At 41.0% G+C, this 16,403-nt stretch overlaps 1 protein-coding gene across 2 annotated transcripts; it reads left to right on the top strand.

The window, feature by feature from the left end:
* Window positions 1-375: 375 nt before the first annotated feature.
* On the top strand, window positions 376-15,537 carry vamp1 (vesicle-associated membrane protein 1). 2 transcript variants are annotated; one of them, XM_036567225.1, is made up of 6 exons: window positions 376-656; window positions 867-906; window positions 2,292-2,427; window positions 3,171-3,329; window positions 8,441-8,492; window positions 15,261-15,537. In XM_036567225.1, coding segments are annotated over exons 2-6 (366 nt in total). In that variant the 5' UTR covers window positions 376-656; window positions 867-904; the 3' UTR covers window positions 15,278-15,537. The 2 variants fall into 2 exon arrangements, with proteins under 2 accessions (XP_036423118.1, XP_036423119.1); XM_036567226.1 differs by lacking the exon at window positions 15,261-15,537 and having other exon boundaries at window positions 8,441-8,500.
* The last annotated feature ends 866 nt before the right edge of the window (window positions 15,538-16,403 follow it).

Below are 16,403 nucleotides of genomic sequence, written 5' to 3'. Positions count from 1 at the left end.
CCATCAATCCGGAGAACCATTTGACCATACATTCCTTTCAATAAAGAACCCTTGAAGAACTGTCTGTTTTAGGAGTGTACCGTAGACCTCTACCTGATACTGCGGATATCATATGGAAGCACGGTGAAATGAGCGACCGATAACGAGAAAGGGAACTGTGTGAAAATAAATCAAAACATCCACATTAATCCTTCACTGTAGGTGTTGGGGAGGCTGTCGGTGGATGCTGAGTAAAGTTGTGGCGCAGTGCTGTCCTGTGAACTGCAGAGACTACAGTACAGGAAGAGGAGAGAAAACAGAACACAGAGCGCGCCAGACAGCTCAGCCTGCTGCAGAGAGAGAGAGAGAGAGAGTAATGAGAGAGAGAGAGAGAGAGAGAGAGAGAGAGACTGACTCACTCATCCACTCTCTCCTCCCATCACTTCTCCTTCGTGCGTAGTTATTTTCGTTCTATAAAACAGACCTTTTCTCCACGCTTCCTCCTCTTTTCTCTTACTTTTTCATCCAGACCCACAGCTTTTTTTTCACCTGCGCAGCTGATAAAGGACGTTTCTTTCAAACAAAAACTGAGATTTGTTTCTGAGGGAAAAGCAGCGGTTCGCCTCTTCACTGATTGATCTGCTGCTTCAGAACCGCCGTTTCGTCGAGCTCTGCTGGTAATGCAGCACTCTTCTAACGCAGCACATCAGCTAGGTTCACGTTTACACTCAGAGCAGTCGGTTTTCATTTCTTATCATTTATTTATTACTTTTTTAATGAGGAAAAAGTAAGGCTGGAAAGGCTGAAAATTCAGTTTGATATGTAGGCTTCTTTACTGGAATCTCTCTCTCTCTCTCTCTCTCTCTCTCTCTCTCTCTCTCATCCAGTCTGTCCCGACTCATTCTGCTAAGCGCCTGCCGTCGAAATGTAAGTATGCGGAATTATTTTCTACCATCCAAACCTGACAGAAAACCGACAGTTTTATCCTGAATGGGTTTAATTATCGAATATGCTGTCTCTCATCATAGTTTTGTGTTTTTTTTATCCTTAAATAACTCACTGTTTTTCGTTTCCTAAGTGCATTCAATCTGCGTTGGCCAGGCATTTAGAAACAGCAGAAAGTCATATTAACTGTGGATTGAAAGTAACAATGTATTGTTTTTTGTGCGATTTTTGAGCCAAAAAAAACAAACAAACAAACAAACAAAAAAACAAATCGGCGTTTTTTATTTCATTAGACGGTAAATCCGCATTCTTACGCACCTCATACAGCCGGATTAGATCTCAGCTGTTCTCAGCTCCTGCCCAAACGAGGCAAACTTTAACCAGAAATTAATTTAAAAATATGCTAGTTTCTTGGAAGAAAGCCTTTCTGTGTCTTCCTGTGTCCTGAGCTCTATTACTTGCGACACCTCATCTTTTAAGTGTTTGGGCCTCTTCAGCTCTGATGAGGCCTATTGATAGAGGCTTAAAGGAGAATTCCACGGATTTTTAAAAATGTATCTGCATAATTCAGTGGTTGAGATGTAAACAAGTCATTTAGAGAGGTTTGATGTGAAACAGTTCATTTGTAGGGAAACGTATAGGCTCAGATTTCTTTACAGTGGTGCTGATGGGAACCAGGGATCACAATGTCCACAACATACACAATTTTATTTACTGTCCAAAAGCACCAGTGAACCTACATGTGTTTTCTGTATTTTATATGTGATGTTGATGATGGTAAAATAGTGGAAAATCCAAAGTTTTCACTGGGGACTATTTTGCCTTGTAACACTCTGCGTGTACCACTCCACCTTGAACAGTTATAAAAAGTAGGCTGTATGTTTTAGGCCAAACCTTCAATCTATTGTCCCAAAACTATCATAGAATCCCTCAGGCATCATGCAAAGTATTCATAACCATTTCATAATGGTTATGTATCTTTTAGAGGCATTAGCTGCTTTGGATGTCTGGTTTCTATCACCAGCACTGTGAATAATTCTGACTTGGTGTGTTTCTCTGGACATGTTACATCAAACCATAAACAGCCCATTTAGAACAAACACAAACTTTCTTGTAGGTTTTGGGTTTCAGCACATTTTTGAAACCACTGGAAACTGAAAATAATGCACTGAATTTACTGGCCTCAAACATGTACATCATTTCCATATATAGCACATCACCACAGTTATTGCCAAAAGTAGGTAAACTGAAAGACACATTTGTGTTTGTAATATATTTTATTCATATGGAAATGATTCAGTGCATCACTGTCCTGTTGTGGTTTTTTCTGATCTGTGGTGATCTGAGCTCCTGATTCCTCTGCTCAGGTCCGCCCCTGCCCCGGATGCTGCTGCTAGCCCAGGTGCCCCCGGGGCTCCAGAAGGTGAGGGGGGACCACCCACTGCGGCCCCAAACCTCACCAGCAACCGCCGCCTCCAACAGACACAAGCCCAAGTGGATGAGGTATGCATGTCCGTGAAATAAAGAAGAAGCAAGATTGATTTATAGACATTATAGAACAAAGATAACAAATGAGTGTTTCATTTGTTACCAGTAGCTTTGTTGGATTCAGATTGAATATCAAATACAAAGACACAGTCATATGCAAAAGTTTATCAGAGTTACTTAAGTTACTTAACTAACTTAAGGCATTTTTTCCTGCAGATTTTAGTGCATTTGTATTTATTTGCTGAGTTTAACATATTGAAAAAATGGAATATGAAAAATTACATGTGCTGTAAGTTTTGCACAGGCCAGCTTTTATGTGTTTATTTCTTTTCAATGTGTTAAATTTAGCAAAGAAACAGTAATTGTGGATGTAGTTTGCCCAAGGATAGATAGATAGACAGGTAGATAGATAGATAGATAGATAGATAGACAGAATTAAGAAGACTTGGAGCGTTTTTATTGGTGAGAAAATGTCAAAGTGAGAGAAATATATTACAGCATTCAGTGTGTAGCATTCTAGTGTGAGTCAGACTGTGACTTGCAAAAAGGACTGAAGCACTTTTGCAAAAAGTGAGATGACATCATCAGCAGAAACATAATACATTTAAGCACTGAAATGTTTTTCTTATTTTGTCCTAATGGGTAAAATCTATAAATAATATATATTCTACTTGTGCATCATCATTATATTTGAAATTACCATTGGATCAGGATGTTGTATGGGCATAACTGATTCCACCTTGAATGAACCCCTCTAGGTGGTGGATATCATGCGTGTGAATGTGGACAAGGTTCTGGAGAGGGATCAGAAGCTGTCGGAGCTGGACGACCGGGCCGACGCGCTGCAGGCTGGAGCCTCGCAGTTCGAGAGCAGTGCTGCCAAGCTGAAGAACAAATACTGGTGGAAGAACTGCAAGGTGGGTCCTGTAAAATGTACTTAAGTGTGCATGAGCAGAAACAAAAAGTGGCTTTAGATGGCAGTCTGGACTAGTCTTTCCATGGTTAGTTAAGACCTAACAACAGACTATAGCATGAGGTGGATTGGACATAATTGATTATGCCATTCACTTATTTACCTCTTTGTTTAGATATTATCCTTTTTTATTTACGTGGTGTAAACATTTAATGAACAATGAACCAATTGAAATGGCCATAATTACGTAGAATAAGATCTCATTACATGATATTTCTTTATGTTAGAATGCCTTTTCTTCTATAAAGTTATCATTTTAAAGGTGCAAAGTTTTGTTGTAACGGTGGCAATTTGGTGGAAGTTAGAATAAATACTGTATGCAAAGGACATCCTTAAAACTATCAAATTGACAGGCATTTGTGATGCAAGTCAATGTAAGAGGTAGCAAATAAACTGGTTTAAGGATTTACAGAATCTCAGGAGAGTGCTTTCATAAAAAAAGCCAGGATCCTTCTCGAACAGGCCTGCAATTACATCTGCTTTTGTGCCTGTGTCATCGAGTTCTTTCATTAGCAGTATGGGGGGGTTGCTGCTGGAGCTGCCGTATAGGGCATTGCTGACTCAGTGTTGATGCTGGAGTGTTTTCGTTTTGAAATAACCTGAATGCAGCTCGACCTATAAATCACTAGGCTAGTGTGGCAACTAGAAAGTTGCTATATTAACACTTCCATTTTTTGAAAATGCCAGCTACCCATTACACTGTGTGAACATTTCATGACGTGAACCAATAGAAATCTTCCAAAATTACTTGAAATAAAACCTTTTTAGATTAATGGGCAATAAAGCTAAGAACTAGACATGGTCTTACCAGCAGAAAATGCCAGAAAAAAAGAGCCGGCGAGATCTGATGCTGCAACAAATATAGCCTGAAATATCACAAAATTGTGCAGCGTAATGTAAAGTGAGGTAAGGTCAGTTACATAATAACAGCAGTAGCCACATATAGCTGAATGTTAACATTAATGTTAACAACAGTAAGTAGCTAGTATTATGCTAAAATACTACTCTTATATGTTTGCACACATTTGTACTGAAAGTGAGATATCTGTTGTTTTTTAACTTAATTTATAGAAAAGCTTTGGTTTTGGTGAAGCGATAAATTATTACTAATGTCTGCTATTGGCACCCTCTTGTGGAGAATTTGTAGCCTGTGAAACATGAGTGAGTTCCATGAGGTGCTTTAAAGTGAGAGACATACATATCACAGCATTCAGTGTATTTTCAACTGCTAGTGTGAGTAAAAAGGACGACTTTCAATTCAGGCTACAAACACCAATAAATAGGTGTATTTTTATTTTCAATGTAGGCCTGTAAATATATTTAATTCATTTAAAGACTCCTTATGATGATGCAGATTTGTTGTGACAGTAGCCAGTACTGCTTCTATACATCTTACACACAACACTGAGTGACAAGTAGTCAAATTTTAAGTATTTTCTCAGGCTAGTAGTTCAGGATAGGGAAGTTTTGAACTGTTTATGTGTTTTGTAACTACCACTTGGTTGGGCTTAAGTTCTGTCACTTTGGCACTACTGAAGCATAAACATGTAATCAAAATAATGTTAAAAATGTAAGTTATGTTAGTAGTGAACTGTGCTGCCTGTCACAGTTGCCTAAAAATGATGGAAACATACAGTTAAACAGTAGTTAAGGCACGATTGGGGTTAAAGTTAGGACAGTATTTAGGAAATGTGATTCTGTAATACGGCTCCAGGCTTTCTCCACACAGTCTACCATCAGTTTGATGTTCTTCTGAAAGTGCTTTTCTCTGAAACAAATAATATTTAAATATGTTATGAAGTGTCCTTAAGAATTTTATTAAAGTTTATCAATGGTTAAATGGTTAAAGTGTCCAAATACTTCCTTGGGCCACTGTTTGAGTCCAGTTCTGACGCGAGCCCCGGTCCATTTAACAGAATGAGAATCTCTTGCTGCTGTCGTAGTGATGATGGTGTATTTGGCTCAGCTCCATTCAGTCAGCCTCACTTTACATATTACATTTTTATCCCTTCATCCAGCTCTCTGTCAATCCATCCTACAGTATAAATTTATAACCCCCCCATGTTCTCTCCTTCCTCTTCTCTTGTCCCCACCCCCACTGCCTTCTTACCCAGATGGCTGAATACCCTCCCATCCAATCACGTCTCTGGACAGAGGTTGGGGGAGGGTGCTTCTAGCCTCAATCTGGATTACAGCACGGCTGGATTAAAACCCAGCTGCAACTCGTGATGTAACCGCCACTAATAATAATCCCTCCCCTCTCCTGCTCTCTCATACATGCACTCGCCACCTCTTTTTTCCCCTCATGGCTAAAATAAACTACTCTAGTGACTGTTCCCACCCTTAGAAAAAATATCTCTTTTCTGCTTTGCTTTTGGAATTATTTAATATTTATTTCACAGAATCTCTGCAGGACCATCTATATTGTGTTGAGTGATGAGGAAAGTGCAGCAGAGGGAGTGATGCTGTTATTTAGTCAGATTTTAAATCTGAGGGTATTTTTTGGCTTTCCAGGGAAATCAGTTTGTCACTGGTGCTCTTGCAAAATGTTTTTGTATCTCTGAAATGGTAACTTTATTGGAAAAGAAAAACACATTCTTAACTTTAATGTCCAGTCGTACATTAAGTGTACTTTTTTCTTTTTTTAATTTTTTTATTTTTTACAGTTGTGCAAAGGTTTGGGCGCCTCTGGCCAAATTAAGTTAATTTGTTGATTTGAACAAAGAAGTGAAAATAACTTGATATATCCTCTACAGAGAAAACACGTCTGTATATTTAATGCACAATTACTGTTTATTTGCTGAATTTATCATATTGGGAAAAAAAAGCATAAAATATGTCCTGTGCAAAGGTTATGCCACATTTTATATATTGTTTCATTGTTTCCAGTATGTTAAACTCAGGAAATAACTAAAATTGTGCAGTAAATTTTCCATTAAATTGTACACTAAATTAACATAGTGGGGAAAATATAAAACATAAATGTAGCCTGTGTAGAAGTTATGCCACTTTTTATATTTTATGTTTTGCAATATATTAAACTCAGCAAATAAATAAAGACTTTGCACTAAAATTTATGAAATAAAACAGAAAAATCCAATATGTAATCTTGTTAACTGTAGGGGATGTTTTAACATATTTTCACAAATGTTGACTCAGGGCAGCCATTTTCAAAAATGGACCTATAACATTTTTTATATGACAGCTACAGGCGGTGGTGTTTAGACTCTGCCCACTAGCCATTATAATACTAAAGACAAACAACCAATACAAACTAGGAAACAATCTCATATAACCTAGGACTAGAGTTATTTACTGAGAGAAATTTTGAAATGAAGAATTTTTGTATTCACTGTTCATGAATTTTTGTAGCTGATTCCAATTTCCAAATTGGCAGATGGCTGAATTTTATTATCCCATTATTAGCCTTTTTTCCCAAAGCTAACACAGCAAAATCAACACATGAACCGAACTACTATTTTTCCAGTAGTGTCGTTGATACTTTAGCTACAGCACATTTTCAGTACTTTTACCAAAATTGCATATGTGAAAGTTTGGGTGCCCCTTATCAAAAGCTTTGTGCATATTTATTTGATTTTCTAATTTAAATAAGTCAACACATCTTCAAGAGAACATAAGAGAGCACATTTATGTGTATTTTAATGCACGGTGACTGTTTATTTGCTGAATTTACCACATTGGCCTGTGCGAAAGTTATGGCACATTTATATTTTATGGGTTTAGGGGTTTTTTTCTAATATGTGAAACAAAAAAAACAAAATTGTGCACTAAAATTTGCAGAAAATTGAAATAATTAAATTTGTTTATGATTTGTTAAACCTTCAACAAAAATGTGACTAAGGATGTTTAAACATTTGCATATATAAATTACATTAGTAGTGCTTTAGTGCATGTCAGCATTCCATTACAGCACTTACCTAGCTCACATTATGAAAATAAATAAAATAGCATAGAATTACTATGGGGGCAGGAGAAATATTGAGACATTGAAACTCCATGCATTATGGCTGCTGCCTAAAGTGAGTAAATCACTGTTATCTCCTGAACCTGATGCATCGCATGAAACTTTTAACGCCAGTGTTTCTGAACTCGTTTAGTTGAAACAGTGCAGTGTAATGGCTCCTCAGGAGCAGCACTGAGAAACACTGGCATAGAAGCTTCATTAAAATCAATGTGATGCATCAGGCTCAAGAGATTTACACACTTTAGGCTGCAGACATAATGAATGGGGTTTCAATCAATGTTTCAGTACTTCCTGTGTTCCCACAGGCAAACTGAAGAGAAGTCATAAATCAGAACATGCTCCTGGGAACCAGAGAATGAAGATGGGCTTGAACAACTTGCAGAAAACGTGAACACAATTCTCTAAGATTTAGACTATGTTCACCTTGGCACCCCAGTTTAAATTGGTATTTTCAGCTTCACTTACAGTTGAATACAAAGGTTTGAGCACCCCCAGATAATTTACATGTTTTATTGATTTTTTAAAATTAAAAATGGGCAAATCTTGTACAAGGAACAGACTCGAATATGGCATTTTTCTGCAGTGTTAGGGGACAGTGTCTTTTTATTTGCTGTGCTTAATGTACTGAGAAAAATAAAACACAAATGTACAGAGGTCACATGTTTTAGCATTTTTCCAGTGTGTTAAATTAAGCAAAATAAACAGCCATGTTTATTAGAAAGTGTTTTTTTCTGTAGAGGATGTATGAACTTATATTCACTTTAAAAACTAACAAAACATGACATGACATCCTAAAAAGAGCACCTTTTGAGAGATTTCTAATTTGCATGATGAAGCACACCTATTCATATACTGCTGTGCTGCAAGACTACATGTTTGTTTTGACTAGATCTAGACTAGCTCAAGGTGTATTCAGGATCATCACTAAAACATATATCTCTATACTGAAAAACAAAAGACTGAACAAAATGTAGATATGTGCTTTTGATATGATACTGATGGTGTATGAAACCGTTTCTGTATGTAAATATTATCACAGTGTATGTTTATTATTTTTCTCTTTTCTTTAGATGATGATCATGATGGGGGTTATCGGGGTCATCCTGATGGGCATTGTTTTCAGTAAGTAACTCTGTTACCCTACAGTGCAGTGCACATATTATGTCAAACAGCAGTTACTGGATCTCCTAGTCAAAATAAGACCATGCATTGCTTTGTAAATAAATAAATATAGAATGAATATTGACTATATGTCCAAAAGTTTGTAGACACCTGCTCGTGGATATTTTTGACATATAGTGAATTGGAAACATCTAAATAACTAGTATACAGTTATATATAATAGCACATCTGTTGATTTGTGTCAGTCTCAAGCCTTTCATCAATGGTCAATTTCTGACCACAGAACTTCTCTTGACTTGACATTATTGGGTGTTGGACCATTCTCAACCTAGCAGGTTCACTGACACCTCTAAGCCTGATGCACTCTTAGCAATCAAATCAAAACATTATTGAAAAATACATATATATATTCTATGGTCTAGTGGTCAGTACCAAACCAATGGTGAATGCGGTGGAGGACAAATTACTATATAATTACTACTATACTATATAGCACAATATTTATGCACATACACGTACACACGCACACAGACACACACACATATATATATACAACAGTTAGTTCCGGCCACGCAAGCTGATTGGTTGAGAAGTGTTCTAACCGTGCTTATTTTGCCATAACAGCACTTTTTTTTTTTACACTGTATCACACTGCTGAGACGCTGTTGCTAAGCAACGAGTTTGACAGCTGTAGGAGATGCTCAAGCCATTTGAACGTTTTTACTTCTTACTTTGCGCACAAACAGAAAATGGATACTTTTAAGATTACATTTGACCGACAGCCGATTTGGTCAGACTCTGAAGATGAGACTACACTAAATTCCGAAACGGTAATTACCACTGAGCAAGCTTTTTAGTCGGCAGCTGTGACAGAAGAAAACCTAAACAACCTGGAATTAGCCAGAAATTAACCGAATACCATTTGCCAAACAAATTGGGCTGTAAAATGCTTTACAGACTGTCTGGAACAAAACAACTATTATATATTATAACTATTACTATTATATACTAGAATTAATATTGATCTAGCAAAAATGACAAAACTGAGCTAAACTTAGTATTGCAGCAGTTTTATGGCTCAGTCCGATTTGGTCAGACTCTGAAGATGAGACTACACGTTTGGCAAATGAAATTATTTTCAGTCTTTTCTAGGGGTACCATCATTTTTGTTTAATTAGGACAGTTTAATTAGTTTGTTTTTTAAAATTATTCTGTTGAACCACAATTCAAAAGCAATGTCTGATTTTCATTAGTTGATTTTCATTCAATTTTTATTTATTATTACTTTTGTCAGTTTCAAGTTATTTCAGTGACCATTGTGGGTTTTTCTTTCTTTAACAGAAGGGTACCAACAATGCTGTCCACGTGTGTGTGTGTGTGTGTGTGTGTGTGTGTGTGTATATATATATATATATATATATTTATATATATATAGATAGATAGATAGTTTTCTTCTGGATGACCCCAGCCCTCATGGATTTGTTTGTGAATCCTTCATCATTTTGTGAATTTCTACATAAATGTGACCTAAAATGTGACCAGATCTTGATTGAAGTCATTAGATAACAATAGATAAAGAGAACCCAGTTAAACAAATAAACAGTTTTTCATCTATTTGTGAAACAAAATGATTAAATATTACGTTATTTTTTGCAAAACCCAACACTGTATTCTAGGATGGCTGTGAAACACAGTGGTGGCAGTATCTCGGTTTGGGACTGTTTTGCTGCTACTGGATTCTTTAAAGAAATTGTACAGTAGAATGTTAGGGCATCCGTCCCTGAGCTGAATGTCAAAAGAAGGTGGGTTTTGCAGAAAGACAACAACCCTAAAAACGCCAGTTAGTCTACAAAGAATGGTTTAAGCAGAAGAAATGTTGCATTTTGGAATTGGCTTAGTCAAAGTCCAGACCTTAATCAAATAGAAATGGCAGGACCTAAGGTGTTGTGTTCATACAAGAAAGCCCACTAACCTATCATAGTCAAAGCAGCTCTGTAAGAAGGAATGGTCAATGTGCACGGCTGATCAACAGTTATAGGAACCGTCTGGTTAAAGTCTTTGCTGCTCAAGGGGCTCACACTAGTTCCTGAGAGCAGAGGTTTACATACTTTTGCCAATGAAGACATTTAATGCTAGATTCAATGAAAAAACTATATACTTTTTGTGTTACTTGTTTAATTCATCATCATCATCATCATCGTTAACCGCTTAGTCCAGATAGGGTCGCGGTAGCAGTTGGGAGAGCAGAGAATCCCAGGTGACCCTGTCCCCCGCAACTTCCTCCAGCTCATTCCCGGGGACCCCAAGCCGCTCCCAGGCCAACTTGGAGATATAATCCCTCCAGCGGGTCCTAGGACGACCCCGGGGTCTTATTCCGGTAGGCCGTGCCTGGTACACCCCCACCGGGAGGCGTCCCGGGGGCATCCGGATCAGATGCCCGAACCACCTCAGCTGGCTCCTCTCAATGCGGAGGAGTAGCGGCTCTACTCCGAGCTCCTCCCGGATGGCCGAGCTCCTCACCCTATCAAATAGAGTGTAGCCCGCCACCCTGCGAAGAAAGCTCATTTCTGCCGCTTGTATTCGCGATCTCATTCTTTCGGTCATTACCCACAGCTCATGACCATAGGTGAGGGTCGGGATGTAGACCGATCGGTAAACAGAGAGCTTCGCCTTACGGCTCAGCTCCCTCTTCACCACTACAGTCCGGTACAGCGACCGCATTACTGCTGCCGCTTGTCCCAGCCTGCGGTCGATCTCACGATCCTTCTTCCCATCACTCGTGAACAAGACCCCGAGATACTTAAACTCCTCCACCTGGGGCAGGTCCTTTCCCCCTACCTGGAGTGGGCATACCATCCTTTTCCAGGCTAAGACCATGGACTCAGACTTGGAGGTGCTGATCCGCATACCAACCGCTTCACACTCAGCTGCAAACCGCTCCAGTGTGCGCTGGAGGCATCCATGTGATCCAGCCAAAAGAACAACATCATCTGCAAATAGCAGAGACGCCACCCTCCGGCCTCCACACATAATGCCCTCCTGACCCCGGCTACGCCTTGACACCCTGTCCATGAATATCACAAACAGGAGTGGAGACAGGGCACAACCCTGGCGGAGTCCAACGCTAACACTGAAAGAGTCCGACTTAATGCCGAGTATACGAACACAGCTCTCACTCCGGGCGTACAGAGATTGAATGGCCCGGAGTAGTAACCCCGGCACCCCATACTCCCGGAGGACCTCCCACAAGATATCTCAGGGAACACGGTCGTAAGCCTTCTCCAAATCCACAAAACACATGTAGACTGGGTTGGCAAACTCCCATGCCCCCTCAACAATCCGTGAGAGGGTGAAAAGCTGGTCCATTGTTCCACGGCCGGGACGGAATCCGCATTGTTCCTCCTCAATCTGAGGTTCAACTATCGGCCGAAGTCTCCTTTCCAGCACCTTGGCATAGACTTTCCCAGGGAGGCTGAGCAGTGTGATACCCCGATAGTTGGCACACACCCTCCGGTCCCCTTTCTTGAAAATAGGGACCACCACCCCGGTCTGCCAGTCCAAGGGTACTGTTCCCGAGGTCCATGCACTATTGCAGAGGCATGTCAGCCACGACAGCCCCACAATATCCAGAGCCTTAAGCATCTCCGGACGAATCTCATCCACCCCCGGTGCCTTGCCACTGAAGAGCTTGCCAACTACCTCAGTGACCTCCACCAGGGAAATGGAGCTTGACACACCAGAGGCCTCTGGCCCTGACTCCCGTGAGGGAGGCATGTCACCCGGATTAAGGAGTTCCTCAAAGTGCTCTTTCCACCAACCGACAATATCCTCATTTGAAGTCAGAGTTTCTCCACCCCTGCTGAATACAGCCTGGGCGCAGTCACCCCGACCACTCCTGAGTCGCCGGACAGTTGTCCAGAACCTCCTCGAGGCCGACCGAAAGTCTTTTTCCATGGCCTCACCAAACTCCTCCCACGCCCTGGATTTTGCTTCTGCCACAGTTGCAGCTGCCACCTTTTTTGCATGTCGGTACCTATCTGCTGAATCGGGAGTCCTTCGGGCCATCCAGTCCCTAAAGGCCTCTTTCTTCAGCTTGACGGCCTCCCTCACCACCGGTGTCCACCAGGGGGTTCTTGGGTTACCGCCATGACAGGCACCGACAAGCTTTTGGCCACAGCTGCGCCTGGCAGCTTCCACAATGGAGGTTTTGAACAGGGTCCATTCAGACTCTATGTCCCCTACCTCCTCCGGGACATGAGAAAAGCTCTCCCGGAGGTGGGAGTTAAAATCATTCCGAACAGGGGCCTCCGACAGTCGTTCCCAGCACACCCTCACTATTCGCTTGGGCCTACCGGGTCTAACCCTCAGTCTTCCCTGCCTCCCTGCCATCTGATCCAACTCACCACCAGATGGTGATCAGTTGACAGCTCAGCACCTCTCTTCACCCGAGTGTCCAGAACATATGGTCCCAAGTCAGATGAAACGACAACAAAGTCGATCATTGACCTTTGACCCAAGGAGCTCTGGTACCATGTACACTTATGAACATCCTTGTGTTCGAACTTGGTGTTCGTTATGGACAATCCATGCCTGGCACAGAAGTCCAATAACAATTCACCATTCGGGTTTAGATCGGGCAGGCCGTTCTTCCCAATCACGCCTCTCCAGGTCTCCCAGTCATTGCCAACATGAGCATTGAAGTCTCCCAGTAAGACTATGGAGTCTGTAGTTGGGACCCTTTCCAGAACCCCGCCCACTTGCTCCAAGAAGGCCGAATACTCCGACCTGTTGTTTGGTGCATAAGCACACACAACAGTCAGAGTTTTCCTCTCTGCGATTTTAATACGCATTGAGGCGACCCTCTCGTCCACCGGGACAAACTCCAACTGTACTGCCGCCAGCCGGGGACTCGTGAGTATCCCCACACCCGCCCGGCGCCTCTCACCTTGTGCAACCCCGGAGTAGGAGAGGGACCAACCCCTATCCAGGAGTTTGGTTCCAGAGCCGATACTGTGGGTGGAGGTGAGCCCAACTATATCTAGTTGGTACCTCTCAACCTCCCGCACAAGCTCCGGCTCCTTCCCCCCCAGTGAGGTTACGTTCCACGTACCAAGAGCCAGTTTCTGCCGCAGGGGCCTAGGCCACCAAGGGCCCCCCTGCAATCTCCCACTGCCTGTACGGCACTGCACCACTCCCCCATGCTGGACCTTGCGGGTGGTGGGCCCACATGGTCCCCCCACGTTGCCTCTTCGGGCTGAGCCCGGCCGGGTTACGTGGGCTGCCCGGCCACCAGGCGCTCGCCGAGGGACGCTACCCCCAGGCCTGGCTCCAGGGGTAGGTCCCGGTGACCCTCTCCCGGGCAGGGTACACGATGTTTTGCGTCCGTTTTTCATGGAGGTTTTTGGATCGAGTTAGTCTGGGTCTTCACTCCAGACCTGTTCGCCCTGGGAGACCCTACCAGGAGCATGTTGCTCCCGACGACTTAGCTCTGAAGATCCCTAGACCACACAAGCCCTTCCGCCACGACAAGGCCCCGATCCAGGAAGGGCTTTGTTTAATTGGGTTCTCTTTATTTATTGTTATGAGCTAAATGAAGATCTGATGATCTTTTAGATCAAATTTATGTAGAAATTCACAAAGTTGTAGTTGAGGGATCTAATGTACACAGAATGTCTTGCAGCAATAATCCTTCCCTTTAAGGATGCATAAAATATACAAAGACTCACAAACACCACCTTATTTTTTCAGAATTAATCCTAGCCATCATTTCCCATCACACCAGCAGACAGTGTGCTTCAGTGGGTGCACTACCTCTGCTGACTTTTACTGTGTATAAAGGTTCATTTGAATAGCCAGTGTTCTGCTAGGTAGGAGTCATAGCGCATCTGTACATTTTAAATGTTAATGTGACATATCTGTCCAAAAAAGCTTGATGAAATTAGTGTTTTTTTAAGTGAAAGGTTTGTGTGTGTGAGTGTGTGTGTATATATATATATATATATAGTTTTAGGTGAGGTACCATCTCCAAAGTGCTATGTAATTATTGTGAGTTAAATTATAATAAGACAGTAATATAATAATAAGTTACGCAAAAATGACTAACAGGTTCATCAATATTTGGCTGGAAGGTAGCAAGTACAAACAGAGTCGCTCTTAAGTTTCAATGTAATGCCACATGATTAAGCAGGAAAGTGAATGACAAACACTTCCATGTACAGGGTAAATTATATGTTAAGTTATAATTTATAATGAAATGACTCAGAAAAAAAGATTTTAGTTTTAGTATGAATCATTGCTTTCTTTTACAGCCTAGATTCATTTGTACAGCTTAGATTCATTCCTCTCTATAATGGAAAGCCAGCTGCATATGGTTCTTCGAAAAACCCTTTTAAAATTGGATCTGTATAGCACCAGAAAGGGTTCCACCGTTGTCAAGAAACCACTTTTAAATACTGTATATAGCCCTTTTTACAGAATTGTTTGAAAGAATGAACTTCGGAGATTGTACCATGGTTAATACCTAGAACTTAAGGGGCAGTAAATGAAAAAAACAATACCAAACCTTTTTTCCTTTTCTGTAAAATGACCATTTTGGAGGTTTTGTCAAAATGAAACAAAAAGGAAACAATATATTAAGCACAGTTGTAAATATATATTAATTCCACCTTTTTCCAACTACTCAAATGCAGTTATTGTGCTCCAATAATTATTTACTTTTTGTCTGTGTTTTCTCTCATCATCTTTTTCTATCATCTGTTTTCCCCCCAGTGTATTTCTACTACTGATTTGGCCTCTCTGTATACAAGGACGTGAGATATTCTGCCTAAGGGAGCAGACGCTTTGTGTGATTTCCACCATGCCTTTTCCCCACCTCAGCCTCAGTCCTTCTCCCAACTGATGCCTTTCATCTGAACCGCAGCAGGTGTGTAGCTGTCAGCGCAGTGCCTCTTCCGCACTTCCTCCTTTCGATGCGACCGTGTTCCTTCATACCTCTCGGAGTGCTTTCGCAACCGTGCACTTTCTCCTACCTGATGTTTGTCTTAATGGGCTTCCCCCCCCCTGCTGTTTTAGCTTTGTTAATGAGTCGTCTGTGTTTCAGGAAATTAAAGTGAGTGATTCAGGTCTGTCTCAGTCATCCTCATTGGATAATGTTACAAATTTCCAAATAAATTTACACATCAAATAAATAAATAAATGATTACATTTTAAATGGGAAAAGATGATCCAAGAGATATATATGGATAGGTAGAGTGTAATGTGTGATGATATAAAGCTTATGGCAGTTGGTATAGTATATTGGGAAACACCTCTGCCTTCTGTGCTGTAGACTGGGGCTCAATCCCCCGCCTGGGCAAGCACCCTACACTGTACCAAGATGAGTCCTTGGGCAAGACTCCTAATATTACCTTCACCTACCTGTGTAAAATGATCAAATTGTACGTTGCTCTGGATAAGAGCGTCTGCCAAATGCCATAAATGTAAATGTTATATGTAGATGTGATACTAATCAGTGGCGGTTTTTAATTCAGTCTCATTGATGCAATCAAAATAGACTAGTAATAAAATAAAGAACGATACACGCACTACGTTATATGTTACCATGAACTAAACTTGCTTTTACTCATCACAGTTCCACATAGTTACACATCTATGTGGTCCAGTCCTATGTTTTGTCTCTTGCAGGATGCCTTTCCTCAATTTTTTGTTGAATATCATGATTGTTTTTACATTGAGGAGGTGATATTATTCCCAAAAATGACTGTTTCTGACTCTCTGGCTGGCTTCTCAGTACGTAGTGGTTGTAGATGGGAAAGATATGTTCCAAATTCAACACACCTACTCTGGGTTACTTTATGAATGATGGCCATGAGATTAGTGAGCTATGCAAACCAAGTACTGAAAGACAAATGG

The sequence above is a fragment of the Colossoma macropomum genome, unplaced genomic scaffold (genome assembly GCF_904425465.1).
Source record: "Colossoma macropomum unplaced genomic scaffold, Colossoma_macropomum, whole genome shotgun sequence".
Taxonomy (NCBI): domain Eukaryota; kingdom Metazoa; phylum Chordata; class Actinopteri; order Characiformes; family Serrasalmidae; genus Colossoma; species Colossoma macropomum.
The sequence above is the reverse complement of the archived record's forward strand: the minus strand, read 5'-3'. Positions and strand labels throughout refer to the sequence as shown.

What these genes read in the sequence shown, in the direction of transcription:
- vamp1 (XM_036567225.1), top strand. An exon ending in CACAAGCCCAAGTGGATGAG is followed by an intron (nt 2,428 to 3,170) that starts GTATGCATGTCC and finishes GAACCCCTCTAG; the next exon opens with GTGGTGGATATCATGCGTGT. An exon ending in ACTGGTGGAAGAACTGCAAG is followed by an intron (nt 3,330 to 8,440) that starts GTGGGTCCTGTA and finishes TCTTTTCTTTAG; the next exon opens with ATGATGATCATGATGGGGGT.